A 16,214-nucleotide genomic window follows, 5' to 3' on the forward strand; every position below is an offset into this window, starting at 1 on the left:
GTTTCTGCATTAATAGTCTAGTAATAATACCAGGAGGCCATTGTCTCTGCAGACCTGTCTCCTGTAGACAGTGTTGCATTGTAAATATACCATAAAACAGCTGCATGTGTTCATTTAAATTAATGCTTGTGACATCTTTGTTGCTGTTGGCAGTTGGGAAGGTCTGCAAACGCAATCTTTTGTGAAAGAATGTGTCAGGCACACTGCTGAAGTGTGGCTTACAATGTTTTACTGGCTATGTTTGATTCAAGAGACAAGCTGCTTCGCATTTAAATTGAAAACTGATATGAGTAGGCAGTTGTGCAGTATCTCTTTGAAGTTTGACAGTTGCTGAAAACATCAAGCTCCAACCTTAAGGGGGATTATAACTACCTTTCCAGTTTATTTATTACAAGGGTAGTTTGTTCTAATATGTAAAAATATTTGAGATTTTAACTATGCTAAAACTTCATTCTTACCAGATGGCCTTTTTCAAAAGTAATATTCTCAAAACATCACCATGTCTCATTGAAACTAGTGGGGAGATTTTAAATGATTTAAATTTATCTAATGTTTGGTATTAAAGGCTGGTTCCTGTGTATAATTCCTTATTTTTCTTGAAGGTGGTAGTGAGCTGCCTACTTAAATTTGTCCCATCTAAATAATGTATGTATCCACATTGTGATGTTTGGGAATTCCAGGTCTTTATCTCAGCAACAGTAAGGCGATGGAATATAGTTCAGTCAGGATGATGTGTGGCTTGGAGGTGCATCTGCAGGGCGGCGGTGTTTCCACACTCCTGCGGCCCTCGTGATAGGGGTTGCAGGCTTAGAGATGCTGTCGAGGAGGCATGGTGAATTGCTGTAGAGCAACTTGTGATGAGCACTGGTGGTGGAAGGAAAGAAAGTTTAAGGTTATGGATGGGTGCCAGGCTTCTTGAACCATATGGCTGCACATGTACAGACAGGTTGAGAGTATTCCATCACATTCCTGACCGACGTGCCTCGGTTAGTTAGGAGGTGAGTTACCTGCCACAAAATTCCTAGCCTTTGATCTGCTCTATAACCTTGTTACTTCATATTAACCTTCTGGTCGTTGATGATCCCAGGCAATTTGAGGGGGAAAATTCAACGATAGTAATGCTATTGAATCACGAAGCTTAACTATCCAGTCGATGCCATGTATTCCTGATGAGTGTAAAGAAGGAATATTTAATACTTTGAAGTACAGTAACTTAAATAACCCAGCAAAATTGACAATGTTAGACAAATTGAATGACCAGGTAATTATCACTAGATTACTCAATTAAAAGGAACAAACTGTACTCGGAACCTCAATTTGTGCTATAACAGCAAGCGAGGCTTTGTTGGAGCATCACCTAGTGTTAAATATGAGATATTGCAAAAAAAAACAAACATTAATTTCTTCAACAAAAACAAAGTTGCTGGAAAAGCTCAGCAGGTCTGGCAGCATGTGCGGAGGAGAAAACAGTTAATGTTTTGGGCCCAGTGACCCTTCCTCAGAAGTGAGGAATTCTTGAGAGCAACTGAGGATGGGAAATAAATGTTGGTCCAACCAGCAATACCTGTGTTGCAACAATGAAACAAAAAAATCTGCATTCTGAGAGGATTTATTAGAATGACTGGTAGAATACCAAGTAGATTAGGCTGAGACACTGGTTATGTTTGATATCTGTGTCAAGAGGCATTATTCCTACCTTCAACCAGACTGTAGATCTTGCATTTTTTTGCACTCAACATATATATTTAAAAAATCTTTTCAGAACAGTACTTGATTCCAACAACTTTAAATGATTGCCTTGTGTTAAGATGTAATGGAAGCTGTTTGCATACGAATTAAGACTATGTGCAGCTTCCCAGTTAAAGTAATAGACCCAAGGATATTTAGGGTGCGTATGTTAGAAAGCTTTCAGGTTTAGTTTGAGATAACAAGGTATAGAGCTCAATGAACACAAAAGGCCAGGCAGCATCAGAGGAGCAGGAAGGCTGATGTTTCAGGCCTAGACCCTCCTTCAAAAATGGGGGAGGGGAAGGGGAAGGGGGTTCTCAAATAAATAGGGAGAGAGGGGGAGGCAGATAGAAGATGGATAGAGGAGAAGATAGGTGGAGAGGAGACAGACAAGTCAAGGAGGCGGGGATGGAGCCCGTAATGGTGAGTGCAGGTGGGGAATTGGGGAGAAGATAGGTCAGTCTAGGGAGGATGGACAGGTCAAGGGGGTGGGATGAGGTGAGGAGACAGGAGATGGGGGTGGCGTGCAGTTTTCTGATTCAGATGGACAATCCCTGTGTCATGGGAACTCTGAAAGATTATAGATAGGTTGTCTACAATGTGCTAGCTACTTCCTTTAACACCATCAAATGGAAACCTTGAGATCTTGGAGATTTGTCACTCTCTAATTTTATGAAGTTCCTGATCACTGATGTTTTACTTATGCAGCCTCTATTTCTGACTCATTATTAATTTCCTTGAGACCTCTGGCAAGCTAATCTACTATGAATACTGAGGCAAAGTAATTATTCAGTGTGCCTACCATTTCCTCATAATAATTGACAATAGTTCTACTTCTAGTCTTTAGCAGGCCAACATTGCTGCTGCCCATCTGTTCTCTCTCCATTTAACTATAAAATTGCTTAGTGATTTTGATGTCTCTTGCACCAGTGACCACTGGTTGTTGAATTGGAATTGAGATTGCAAAATTTTAAATTGAATTGGTTTTATTGTCAAATGAGTACAGTGAAAAGCTGATAGGTACCTTTGTACTTAGGATGACACTATAAGTGGTGACCTATGTACAATCCTTTGTTATAGAATAGAGAAATGACCAAAAAAGTTGATTACATCAATACATGGTAAAACTGTAGGTCAGAAGTTATAGAAACCAGAAGTTAAAAAGACAACTGTCACAGCCAGACTCCAAGAGCTTATGCAGCAGACCAGCACAGGGGGCCTCCAAAGGTCTGCCACCACACTCAGTACTAGACTGCTGCTGCCAGTCCTCACAGGGCTGCTGGTCGCTGGCGTCTCTGCTTTGGGCAGCTGATTGTCGTCCACGCTTTGGCGGACAGAAAGGAGTCCGAGGCCGAGAGAAAGGAGGAAAAGAAGAAGAAAAGAACGGGCGGAGCAGAGCTTCAGCTGAAGCATCCTACTTTGCTGCCATCTTACTGGAAGTCTACATCAAACATGTTTCTTTTGAAGAAACTTGTATATTGTTTACTCTGTTGAGTTTGATTAATCCATACAGTTTAAATATTGCTAGCTCATTTTATTTTGGAAATTTTCTTCTACTGGCCCCAGTATTAGTTTCTGCTTCACTCCCGTGAAAACTCCGCTAAAGTATCCAATGAGCTTGATGTATTCAACAGCCATCTTTGACATCTGCACCGTTGTCACAAACGTTGAATAATCCTAATATATTTTAACCACTGGCACTTTAAGGAATAGTTTTTAATCTGTTTTTACATGCATGATTTTATCTGCATCTGGTATCTTGAACGCTCTGAGATTGTCTATAAAATTGGGGAAAGAGGAAATTCCAGGCAAATTTTCTGACCTGGGCAGATTATGAATTTGAATAACAGATGAGTGAGGGTTGCTTGTTCTTAGCTACAATGTTTCAGAATAGAGGATGCCTGTTGATTGTTACTGCACTTTGTTAAAAATACAGAGAAAAGCAAACAAAAATCAATCATTGTATTTTGGGAAGTTTCCGCCAGTCTTCTAATAGCAATGTCTTTTTCTGCAGACAAGACTGAGAAATATGATTCCCGAGATGTTGAAAGACTAAAACAAGATGATGGCTGGGTTCAGAGTTATCTGCAGTGGAGACATCACAATGTGGATGACACATTGAAAATGATCGATGACAGCTTTCAATGGAGAAAAGAATTTTCAGTTCATGGTAAGTTGCTAACAATATGGAAATATATGTAGGATAACAAATACTCCATTCTTTTCACAGTGTATCTTGAAAACCTGGCTGCAAGATCAATTGTCAATACTGACATTTGTTCTGACTACATCTTATCGAGAAGACAAAGGCTTGCAATTTTTAACCGTCCGACTAACATGCTATATGCCTTGGAAACATCTTATAACGTAATACTGCAGTAAATTTATTTTGTGGTAAATGTTATCCATTCTGCACTTAGCAAGACCCTGGAAGCTGCAATAAGGTAAATAAGCAGTGAAACTGTTGTTTGTTTCACCCCTCAACAAGCAGCACAAAGTTGGAGGGTTGGCTGTGGGTGAGGTGAGGTCAGGAGGAAACCGTGATACCCTCTCCCTGTTCATAACATTGACTAAAAATCAACACGTAGGAAATACATGAAACAAATCTGCAACTTCGAATGTGAATGATTTGTAGAAGGTCAGTACTTAGTTTATGCAGGTAATATATTTCCACAGTAACTGACACCACCAAAGTTAGTTATTGAGTGCAAAAATTAAAGTTCCAGTTATTGTAGTAAAGTTGGCACCAACTAACAGCATAAATATGAAATTGTTTGCATTTAAGAATCATATTCTTCTAAAGTAGTTTCATGAGCTTTCAATTTAAAGATGTGCTTCACTGTTTTGTCAAAATATTCAGCAAATGTCAGCACGTGGGATATGTGTCGTGCTCTGTGAAAATTTAAATCAAGCTTTTGTATGATTGTTTCTACTTGTATGACAGATTTAAGTGAGTCCAGCCTTCCTCAATGGACTTTTGAAACCGGAGCTGTTTATCTTCATGGATATGATAAAGAAGGCAACAAAATGTGTGAGTTAAAACATGTTTATTTTGTAATACAGTTTTTCGACTAGGTAGGTAAATGGAGTTAAGATACAGATGACCCATGATCTTGTTAGTATATACTTGGTGTGAAATGACTTGTTATCTGGCCCCATGTCATGGCTGTAAAGTCTGTAAAATTGATTCTTCACCCGGAGGTTTTACTTCCCTCAACCTGAGGGGGTTTTTTTAAGGAAAATTGGCTGCATCTTTTGTTGATTTGAGTGTTATTCTGATGATCCTGTATCATCTGATTTAAATGGAAGCGGGTTGAAATATGACATTTTTTTCCTAACATTGTTTTCTGGATAATTACACATGCTTAAATTTTGATATAAATAAACATTTGATTTTATAGTGATTAATTGAAGAAAGCTTGCCGGTTCATCCTGCCACAGAATCAAGTGTTGGATTGTTTGGCCCTTATATCTGTCCTCGATTTTAACTGAGCATCTCACTTAGTGCCATTCTGCTGCCTTCTCAGTATAACCTTGTCTATTCTTCCTTTTCAAATTGGCATCCGTTTTCCTTTTGAAGGCATTGATTGACTTGCCTCCAACATAGTCTCAGACAGTGCATTTCATAATTCAGCTAACTGCTGAGAGAAGCAGAAGTTTTTTTTGATCACTTTTTTATTTATTTTATTGATGCTTTAAATTTGCACTAATTACTACTTGACCCTTCTTGAGTAGAAATATTTTCTTTCTATTTGCTCTATCCAAAACTAATGATTTTGAATATTTCAATCAGATTTCCACCAGCCTTTTCTAAGAATAGCAATACCACCTCCTTCAAGTTATCTTCATAGCTGAAATTTCTCATTCCCAGGGTATTCTCATAAATCTTGTTTGTGTGTCTCAAGAGTTTTCCGGAACTACACACAGTACTCCAGCTGAGGCAGTTTTTTTTTCCTACCTGCATGTATCTCACCACTCTGTTTTCCACAATTTGTTCTATCTGCACAGACTTCTGAGTTCTGTAGTTGGATGTTTAAATAGAAGAAAAAGATATCCAGTAGAGGATAACTATGTGCAGAGTTTTCTGACCACACAACATACAGGATTTGTGGCTTACACTTCCCCAGCTTGAACTTCAATTACTGTCTATCTATTCAGTTCACCAAATCTCTGTCCTTTTGAAGTTCAGTGCTATCTTTGTCACAGTTTACAATGCTTGCAAGCTTTGCATCATCTGCACATTTTGAAATTGTGCCCTCTGCACCAAGGTCTAGATCACTAATATATTTCAGGAAAAGCAAAGGTCTCAACTTTGGAGAAACTTCATTACAAATGTTATCCCAGCCCGGAAAACACCAGTTAACCATTACTATCATCTTTCTTATCAAACCAATTTTTGTATTTATTTTCCTTCTGTACCTTTTAAAGGCTGTGAACTAGGTATGGGAAATGTATACAAGCAGTCATGAATTTAAATTGTGCCAAATCAATTGGATGAGTTGTCTCAGCTATTTTAGACTTTGGCAAAGGACAAACTGTGTGCAACTGACTTTTCATTTTGTGTTACATGAGTTTTTTTTCACGCATCCTAAAATGATCAAACTGCTTTTTGATCCTTCTGTTCAGTCAAATTCTTGAAGCACAGAAAAATCCGTCCTCTATTTAGGCCTAATTTGAAATTATCAGAAAGTAAGTTCATAAGACATAGAAACAGATATAGACCATTCAGTGAGATCATAGCTGATCTGATAGTCCATATCTCCAATTTTGTGTATTTTCCACGACCCTCGGATTCATTGATTTTAAAAAATCTGTTTATCTCCACCTTATTGACCCAGACTTGACACCTTTGCGCAGTAAAGCATTGCATAGATTACTTCACTCTGAGAAAAGAAATCCCTCTTTATCTCTGTCTTAAATGGGCTATCCCTTTATTCTGAGTTACGCCCTTTGGTGCTGAACTCTCGCACAAGGGGAAACAACCTTTCCATATTTACCCTATTAGGTACCCTAAACCTTTTTTTGTGTTTTAATAAGGTTGCCTCTCATTCTTCTAAACTGCTGAGCACGGGCCTAAGCTAAGCTAACTAGCTTAACCTCTCGTCATAAGACAGTCCATCCATACCCAACATTAGCTGAGTGAACCTTGTCTGGACTGCTTCAGTTGTCCCATATCATGTTTATTCTGCCAAGTTTTTGCCCACTTGTTTAACCTGCCTAGGCCCCTCTGCAGACTCTGTCATCCTCACCACTTGCCTTCCCACCCATTTTTGCGTCATCCGCAAGCATGGCCGTGCTACATTCTCCAGCCTCATTCAATTCATTGAAATGTATTGTAAATAATGTGGTCCCAGCATTTAATCTTGTGGCATTCCAGTTTTTACAGCTTGCCATCTTGAAAATTCCTCCTTATCCCAACTCTTTGACTAACTAGTAGAAGATAATCTTCTATCCATGCTAATATACGTCCTCCAATACCAAGGGCTCATAAGCAGCTTAACATGTGGTACCTTTATCAAAAGTCTTCTGTAAATTCAAATACATTGTGTTTACTGCTTCCCCTTTATCTGTCCTGCTTTTTACCACTTCAAAGATATCTAATTAATTTTCAGGCATGATTTCCTCTTTGTGAAGCCATGTTGGTTTTGTTTGTATTTATTGCTGAATGCTCTGCAATTACATTCATTATATTAGACTCTAACATTTTTGTAATAAGTTGTTAAGCTAACTGGTCTTTTGCCTCCTTAACTTCATAAAAAGAGTGGCCAAGGTGAGAAATCCTATGGGACTTCACTAGAATCTAAGGATTCTGAGAAGGTTACTACCAGTCCACCCGTGATATCTGTAGCCGCATCTTTTAATATCCTTGGGTTCATCTCATTAGATCCATGCGATGTATAAGTCATTTGCCCTAGCATTTTATCTGTCGTAATTATTAATATAACAATACCTACAGGTAATTTTCCTATAACACACTAGTTCTGCTCTTGTATGATCCTGCGCTGTGGAAAATTGCGATGGAAAATAGTGTTATAGAACATAGAACAATACAGCGCAGAACAGGCCCTTCGCCCTTGATGTTACACCGACCTGTGAACTAATCTAAACCCCTCCCCCTACACTATCCCAAAATTATCCATATGCTTATCCAAGGACTGTTTAAATGCCCCTAATGTAGCTGAGTTAGCTACATTGGCAGGCAGGGCGTTCCACGCCCTTCCCACTCTGAGTAAAGAACCTGCCTCTGACGTCTGTCTTAAATCTATCACCCCTCAATTTGTAGCTATGCCCCCTTGTACAAGCTAAAGTCATCATCCTCGGAAAAAGACTCTCACTGTCCACCCTATCTAATCCTCTGATCATCTTGTACGTCTCTATTAAATCCCGTCTTAGCATTCTTCTCTCCAGTGAAAACAGACTCAAGTCCCTCAGCGTTTCTTCATAGGGCCTGTGCTCCAGACCAGGCGACACCCTGGTAAATCTCCTCTGCACCTTTTCCAATGCTTCCACATCCTTCCTGTAATGAGGTGACCAGAACTGCACACAATATTCCAAATGAGGCCGCACTGGCATTTTGTACAGTTGCAGCATGACATCACGGCTCTGGAACCTAATCCCTCTACCAATAAAACCTAACACGCCGTAAGCCGCCTTAACAGCACTATCAACATGGGTGGCAACTTTCAGGGGTCTATGTACATGGACACCAAGATCCCTCTGCACATCCACACTACCAAGAATCTTGCCATTGACCCGGTATTCTGCCTTCCTATTATTTCTCCCAAAGTGAATCACCTCACATTTATCCGTATTAAACTCCATTTGCCACCTTTCGGCCCAATTCTGCAGTTTATCCAAGTCTCCCTGCATCCTGCAACAATCTTCCACACTACCCATCACTCCACCGACTTTAGTGTCATCTGTAAACTTACTAACCCATCCACTTATGCCTGCGTCCAAGTCATTTATAAAAATGACAAACAGCAGTGGTCCCAAAACAGATCCTTGAGGCACACCACTAGTGATCTGACTCTAGGCTGAATATTTTCCATCAACGACCACTCATTGCTTTCTTACAGAAAGCCAATTTCTAATCCAAACTGCTAAATCTCCCTCAACCCTGTGCCTCTGTATTTTCTCCAATAGCTACCATGTGGAACCTTAATCACAGGTTTTTCTGAAGTCCATGTACACCACATCAACTGCCCTTCCCTTATCCATATGTTTGGTCACCTTCTCAAAAAACTCAGAGGTTTGTGAGACACGACCTGCCCTTGACGAATCCATGCTGGCTATCTTCAATAAAATTGTTGCTTGCTAGATGATTATAAATCCTATCTCTTATAATCCTTTCCAAAACCTTTCCTACAATAGAGCCACGGCTCGCAGGTCTATAATTACCTGGGTCATCCCTACTGCCCTTCTTGAACAAGGGCACAACATTTGCAATCCTCCAGTCCTCTGGTACTAAACCTGTAGACAATGAGGACTCAAAGATCAAGGCCAAAGTCTCTGCCATCTCCTCCCTAGCTTCCCAGACAATCCTTGGAAAAATTCCATCTGGCCCAGGGGATTTATCTACGTTCACGCCTTCTAGAATTGATAACACCTCCTCCTTACTAACCTTAATCCTTTCAATTCTAGTAGCCCGTAACTCAATCATCTCCTCTACAATATTCTCCTGTTCCTCGGTGAAAACAGATAAGAAATAATCATTTAGCACCTCTCCAATCTCCACAGGGTCCACACACAACTTCCCACTTCTGTCTTTGACTGGCCCTATTCCTACCCTAGTCATCCTCTTATGCCTCACATACCGATAGAAAGCTTTAGGGTTCTCCTTTATTCTGCCTGCCAATGTCTGCTCATGTCCCCTCCTTGCTCTTCTTAACTCTCTCTTTAAATCCTTCCTAGCTAATCTGTAACTCTCCATTGCCTCATCTGAACTATCTCGTCTCATCGTCACATAAGCCTCCCTCTTTTGCTTAACAAGAGATACAATTTCTTTAGTAAACCACGGCTCCCTTACCTTATCGCTTCCTCCCTGCCTGACAGGGACATACCTATCAAGGACACGCAATATCTGTTCCTTAAACCAGCTCCACATTTTGATTGTCCCCATCCCCTGCATTTTGCTAACCCATTCTATGCCTCCTAAATCTTGCCTAATCGCATTATAATTGCCCTTCCCCCATCTATAACTCTTGCCCTGTGGCATGTTCCTATCCCTTTCTATTGCTAAAGGAAACATAACCGAATTATGGTCACTTTCCAAAGTGCTCACCTACCGCTAAATCAGCCACCTGGCCTGGTTCATTGCAGGCCAAGCAGCATCTCAGGAGGTCAAAAGCTGACGTTTCGGGCCTAGACCCTTCATCTGATGAAGGGCCTAGGCCCGAAATGTCAGCTTTTGTTCTCCTGAGATGCTGCTTGGCCTGCTGTGTTCATCCAGCTCCACACTTTGTTATCTTGGATTCGCCAGCATCTGCAGTTCCTATTATCACTGGCCTGGTTCATTACCAAGTACCAGATCCAGTGTGACCTCCACTCTTGTTGGCCCTTCGACATACCGAGTCAGGAAACCCTCCTGCACACTTTGGACAAAAACTGATCCATCTGATGTACTAGAGTTATAGCATTTCCAGTCAATGTTAGGAAGTTAAAGTCTCCCATAATGACCACCCCGTTCCTTTCACTCCTGCCCAGAATAGTTTTGCCGATCCTCTCCTCCACATCCCTGGAACTTTGCGGGGGCCTATAAAAAAACTCGCAGCAGTGTTACCTCTCCTCTCCTGTTTCTGACCTCAGCCCATACCACCTCATTAGACGAGTCCTCATCAAAAGTTCTTTCAGCCACCGTTATACTGTCCTTGACTAACAAAGCCACACCTCCCCCTCTTTTACCACCTTCCCTGACCTTCATGAAAGATCTAAACCCTGGAACCTGCAACATCCATTCCTGACCCTGCTGTATCCATGTCTCCGAAATGGCCACAACATCGAAGTCCCAGGTACCTATCCATGCTGCAAGCTCACCTACCTTATTTCGGATACTCCTGGCCTTAAAGTAGACACACTTCAATCCAGCTTGCTGTCTGCCAGCACACACCTGTGACAGTGAAGTCCTGTCCATGTCCTCCCTATGTTCATCCTCCTGTGTAATAGAACTATACCTCAGTTTCCCACCCCCCTTGCTAGTTTAAATTCACCAGAATAGCACGAGCAAATTTCCCACCCAGGATATTAGTCCCCCTCTGGTTCAAGTGGAGACTGTCCTGTTTGTAGAAGCCCCACCTTCCCCAGAATGAGCCTCAATTGTCCATGTACCTGAAGCCCTCCCTCCTGCACCATCCCTGCAGCCACATGTTCAGCTGAAATCTGTCCCTGTTCTTTGCCTCGCTATCACGTGGCACAGGTAACAAACCAGAGATGATCACTCTGTTTGTTATATGGAAACGGATTATAGAAAATCGCTATACCTGTACAGCAGAAAATTTGCATTACCTAAATAATATCCACCATTCATCAATTGCATTACAGCCATTTCATGTTAATGAAACACACATTATACGAGAACTACCTGTATCCTCAATAAAAGTCAAAAGATCTGCAGATGCTGTAAATTAGGAACAAAAACAGAAGTTGCTGGAAAAGCTCAGCAGATCTGGGACCTGCTGAGCAGCAACTTCTGTTTTTGTTCCTACTTGTATCTTCCTCTTGTATCTTGATTAATAGCATTCCAAAATTGATAAATAATGTCTTCTACAGTAAAGACTGATAGAAAATATTCATTGAACTGTACTTTCTTGGCTCCCTGTTATTATTTCTCCAGCCTTGTTCTCTAAGGGATCTGTTAACTTATGCAACTGTCTTCCCTTTCAAATATTTAAACAACCTCTTGTTCATTATCCATCTTGATAAACTTGCAAGTTTACTGTCAAAGTTTATCTTCTCCCTCTTTATATTGCTGTTTTGTTTTAAAGCTTTTCCAATCCTCTGGCACACCACTAATCTTCGTCACATTATATGTTTGTTCTAAATTCTACCATGTTACGGTCACTATTCCCGAGGAGAACTTCTACTCTGATGTAATTTAAGCCTATCTCATTACACATTAATCCAAAAAGCCCAATTTTTGATTTGATCTGCAACATATTATTCTAGCAAACTGTCTGTATACATTCCTGAATTTTTCCTGTGACTTCTCCTGCCAATCTGACTATCCCAATCAACATGAAGATTAAAGTCACCCATGGTTTAATGTTCTGTTTTGTTTTTCCCCTTTATCTCTCATTATGTCCCACCATGTAGCAACTGTTAGGGAGTTTTCATCTATTCCTACCAATGTTGTCTTCTTTTTTATTTCTTGCCTCCACCCAAATAGATTCTGTGGCTTCCAATCCAAGATTATTTCTCGCTATTGTATTCACTGTATAACCCTTTCTTTCCTGCCTGTCCTTTCAAAGAGTCACATACCCCTGAACTTAAGACAGTAGTCTTTAATCATAGAATCACAGAAAGCCTACACTCTGGAAACAGGCCATTCAGTTCAACAAGTCCACACTGCCCCTCCGAAGAACATCCCACCCAGACCAGTTCCCCCACCGCTTCATTTCCTTTGTCTAACCCACCTAACCTAAACATACCTGGGCACTATGGGCAGTTTAGCATGGCCAATCGACCTACCCCACACACCTTCAGACTGTGGGAGGAAACCAGGGCACCAGGAGGAAACCCATGCAGACACGGGGAGAATGTGCAGACTCCACACAGACAGTCGTCCTGAGGCTGGAATCGAACCTGGGTCCCTGGTGCTGTGAGGCAGCAGTGCTAACCACTGAGCCACGGTGCTGCCCCTGACTTGATGAATAAATTTACCATTCCTGGCTTTGATACAATATTGAGCTTTGCAGTACATTGGAGGAATGATTGTAATGAAAGTTTTTGTCTATCAGACTGATTCAAACCACGGACTAAGATAATAGAGATTTATAATGCATGAGATGGCCATTTTGCACTCCATATCTGTGCTAGAATTTAGCAATCATTAACTCCACAGTTCTACATCTTTTAAAATGAAATGGCTGTGAATTCAGAACTACCTCAAAATGCATATGTGGTGCCATGAACTTTTGATATCATCCTTTTGACTTTAAATACAGGCAGTGACACCTTTCTAAAGTGGTTCCACTCCATGTACAATTCTTTGTTTAACCTGCTATGTGTGGCCTTTTGTGATCAATGTGTTCCGATTTTAAGCGGTGTTAATGCAGCATGTTTGACCTGTGTCTGTTTAAAAGATAAACATAGCCCTTCTAACTATTAAAGATGGTGAATGATCACTGAATTGTTCCTTAATTCCTCTTTCCTATGACAGTGTAGATTTAGATTGTCACCACTGTCATTCACTTCACGTGATGTCTGCTCTCAGCATATCTCTTCGCAATTGATTTATTGCATTGAAATGAAAGGCATGAGAGATCAGTGCATTGCAATATTGTTCTTGGTAACATTTAGGGTCATGGAGAATTCATTACTTTTTTGGTGTTCATGAATTGTGGTATGATATTTTTCTCATATTTTGTTTTTGGTAGATTTTCTTTGCTTCACCTCTGTACAAGTAACATGAAAAATAACTTTGTCCATGTCTTACTAATTCCAGGATGTTATCCAATCCATAAAATGGGCATTAACTTTTCCTAAGCACATGAATTGCCTTTTGTCACAAACTCAAACCTACAGTAGACACTCAACTGATTGCCTTGAGAAAAGGGCACTTTGGTACCAAGCAGATGATCAAGATCTGTAGTCAGTAGCAAATGACTGCAGATGTTGGAATCATAAGAACATAAGACATAGGAGTGGAAGTAAGGCCATTCGGCCCATCAAGTACACTCTGCCGTTTAAATCATGGCTGATGGGCATTTCAACACTACTTCCCTGCACTCTCCCCGTAGCCCTTGATTCCTTTTGAGATCAAGAATTTGTCGATCTCTGCCTTGAAGGCATCCAATGTCCCGGCCTCCACTGCACTCTGCGGCAATGAATTCCACAAGCCCACCACTGTCTGGCTGAAGAAATGTCGTCTTATTTCAGTTTTAAATTTATCCCCTCTAATTTTAAGGCTGTGCCCACGGGTCCTAGTCTCCCCGCCTATCAGAAACAACTTCCTAGCGTCCACCCCTTCTAAACCATACATTATCTTGTAAGTTTCTATTAGATCTCCCCTCAACCTTCTAAACTCTAATGAGTACAATCCCAGGATCCTTAGCCGAATGGTGTGTTGCCTGCCCAGTGCCAGGGTGTGGGACATCTCTGACCGGGTTGAAAGGATATTGGAGCGGGAGGGGGAGGATCCAGTTGTTGTGGTCCACGTTGGGACTAACAACATGGGCAAAGCTAGGGTAGAGGACCTGTTCAGGGATTACGAAGTACGAGGAAAGAAATTGAAGTACAGGCCCTCAAGGGTCATAATCTCCGGATTACTGCCCGAGCCACGTGCTAATTGGCATAGGGAAAAGAAAGTTAGGGAAGTAAACACGTGGCTAAGGGATTGGTGTGGGAAAGAGGGATTCCATTTCATGGGGCATTGGCATCAGTTTTGGAACCGGGGGGATCTGTACCGTTGGGACGGCTTCCACCTGAACCGATCTGGAACCAGTGTTCTAGCAAAAGGGATAAATAGAGTGGTCAGTAGGACTTTAAACTAGTGAGTCGGGGGGAAGGGAAAGTGAAAGAGACAGGGAGTATGAAGTTAAATGGAAAGATAAGCAACAGGGTAGCATGTGTGCAGGTGGATTTAAGCTCGAGGCAGACTAAGAATACAGCAAAAAGGAAGGATAGCTTAAGACATCTTGGGATTTCCAACCTCTCTAATAATGATAAGAAAGCTAACATTACGACACTTTATCTAAATGCTCGTAGTATTCGCAACAAAGTAGATGAATTAACAGCACAAATCCTCTTGAATGATTATGATGTGGTAGGCATCACAGAGACATGGCTGCAGGGAGCTCAGGACAGGCAGTGGAACATCCAAGGATTCACAACATATCGAAAAGACAGGGAGGTGGGCAGAGGGGGTGGGGTTGCCTCGTTAGTTAAGAATGGAATTAAATCTAAGGCACTGATTGACATAGGGTCAGAAGATGTGGAGTCTGTGTGGGTGGAATTGAGGAACCACAAAGGCAAAAAAACTATAATGGGAGTTATGTACAGACCTCCTAACAGTGATCAGGACCAGGGGCGCAAGATGCACCGAGAAATAAATAGGGCATGTCAGAAAGGCAAGGTCATGGTGATCATGGGGGACTTCAATATGCAGGTGGATTGGGTGAATAATGTTGCTGGTGGATCCAAAGAAAGGGAATTCATGGAATGCTTGCAGGATGGCTTTTTGGAACAGCTTGTGATGGAGCCCACAAGGGAGCAGGCTATTCTGGAATTAGTGCTATGTAATGAGCCAGACTTTATAAAAGACCTTAAAGTAAGGGAACGCTTAGGAGGCAGCGATCATAATATGGTAGAGTTCAGTCTGCAGTTTGGAAGAGAGAAGGCAAAATCGGATGTAATGGTATTACAGTTAAATAAAGGTAATTACAGGGGCATGAGAGAGGAACTGACAAAAATCGACTGGAAGCAGAGCCTAGTGGGGAAGACAGTAGACCAACAATGGCAGGAGTTTCTGGGTGTAATCGAGGACACAGTACAGAGGTTCATCCCAAAGAAAAGAAAGATTATCCGGGGTGGGATTAGACAGCCATGGCTGGCAAAGGAAGTCAGGAAATATATCGAAGAAAAAGAGACAGCCTATAAAGTGGCCAAGAGCACTGGGAAATCAGAAGATTGGGCAGGCTACAAAAACAGACAGAGGATAACAAAGAGAGCAATAAGGAAGGAGAGGATCAAATATGAAGGTAGGCTAGCTAGTAATATTAGAAATGATATTAAAAGCTTCTTTCAATACATAAGAAACAAACGAGAGGCAAAAGTAGATATTGGGCCGCTTCAAATTGATGCTGGAAGGCTAGTGATGGGAGATAAGGAAATAGTGAAGAACTTAATAAGTACTTTGCATCAGTCTTCACAGTGGAAGACATTAGTATGCCAACAATTAGGGAGAGCCGGGGGCAGAGTTGAGTACGGTAGGCATTACAAAAGAGAAGGTGCTAGAAAAGCTAAAAGGTCTAAAAATTGATAAATCACCTGGCCCCGATGGGCTACATCCTGGAGTTCTGAGGGAGGTCACTGAGGAAATAGCAGAGGCTTTGGTCGTGATCTTTCAAAAGTCACTGGAGTCAGGGAAAGTCCCAGATGATTAGAAAATTGCTGTTGTAACCCCCTTGTTTAAGAAAGGATCAAGGCAAAAGATGGAAAGTTATAGGCCGATTAGCCTAACCTCAGTAGTTGGTAAAATTCTAGAATCCCTTGTCAAGGATGAGATTTCTAAATTCCTGGAAGTGCAGGGTCAGATTAAAACAAGTCAG

At 41.2% G+C, this 16,214-nt stretch overlaps 1 protein-coding gene across 5 annotated transcripts in view; it reads left to right on the forward strand.

Annotated features, from left to right (window-relative positions):
* Positions 1-16,214, forward strand: part of mospd2 (motile sperm domain containing 2) — a 91,113-nt gene that overhangs the window by 19,769 nt on the left and 55,130 nt on the right. For all 5 annotated transcript variants that reach the window (XM_059650383.1, XM_048540488.2, XM_048540489.2 and 2 more), the window contains exons 3-4: positions 3,743-3,898; positions 4,673-4,759. In XM_059650383.1, the coding sequence (XP_059506366.1) occupies positions 3,853-3,898; positions 4,673-4,759 (133 nt within the window). In that variant the 5' untranslated portion in view covers positions 3,743-3,852. The remainder of the gene's footprint in view (positions 1-3,742; positions 3,899-4,672; positions 4,760-16,214) is intronic.

This window comes from Stegostoma tigrinum, chromosome 12 (genome assembly GCF_030684315.1).
Source record: "Stegostoma tigrinum isolate sSteTig4 chromosome 12, sSteTig4.hap1, whole genome shotgun sequence".
Classification (NCBI taxonomy): domain Eukaryota; kingdom Metazoa; phylum Chordata; class Chondrichthyes; order Orectolobiformes; family Stegostomatidae; genus Stegostoma; species Stegostoma tigrinum.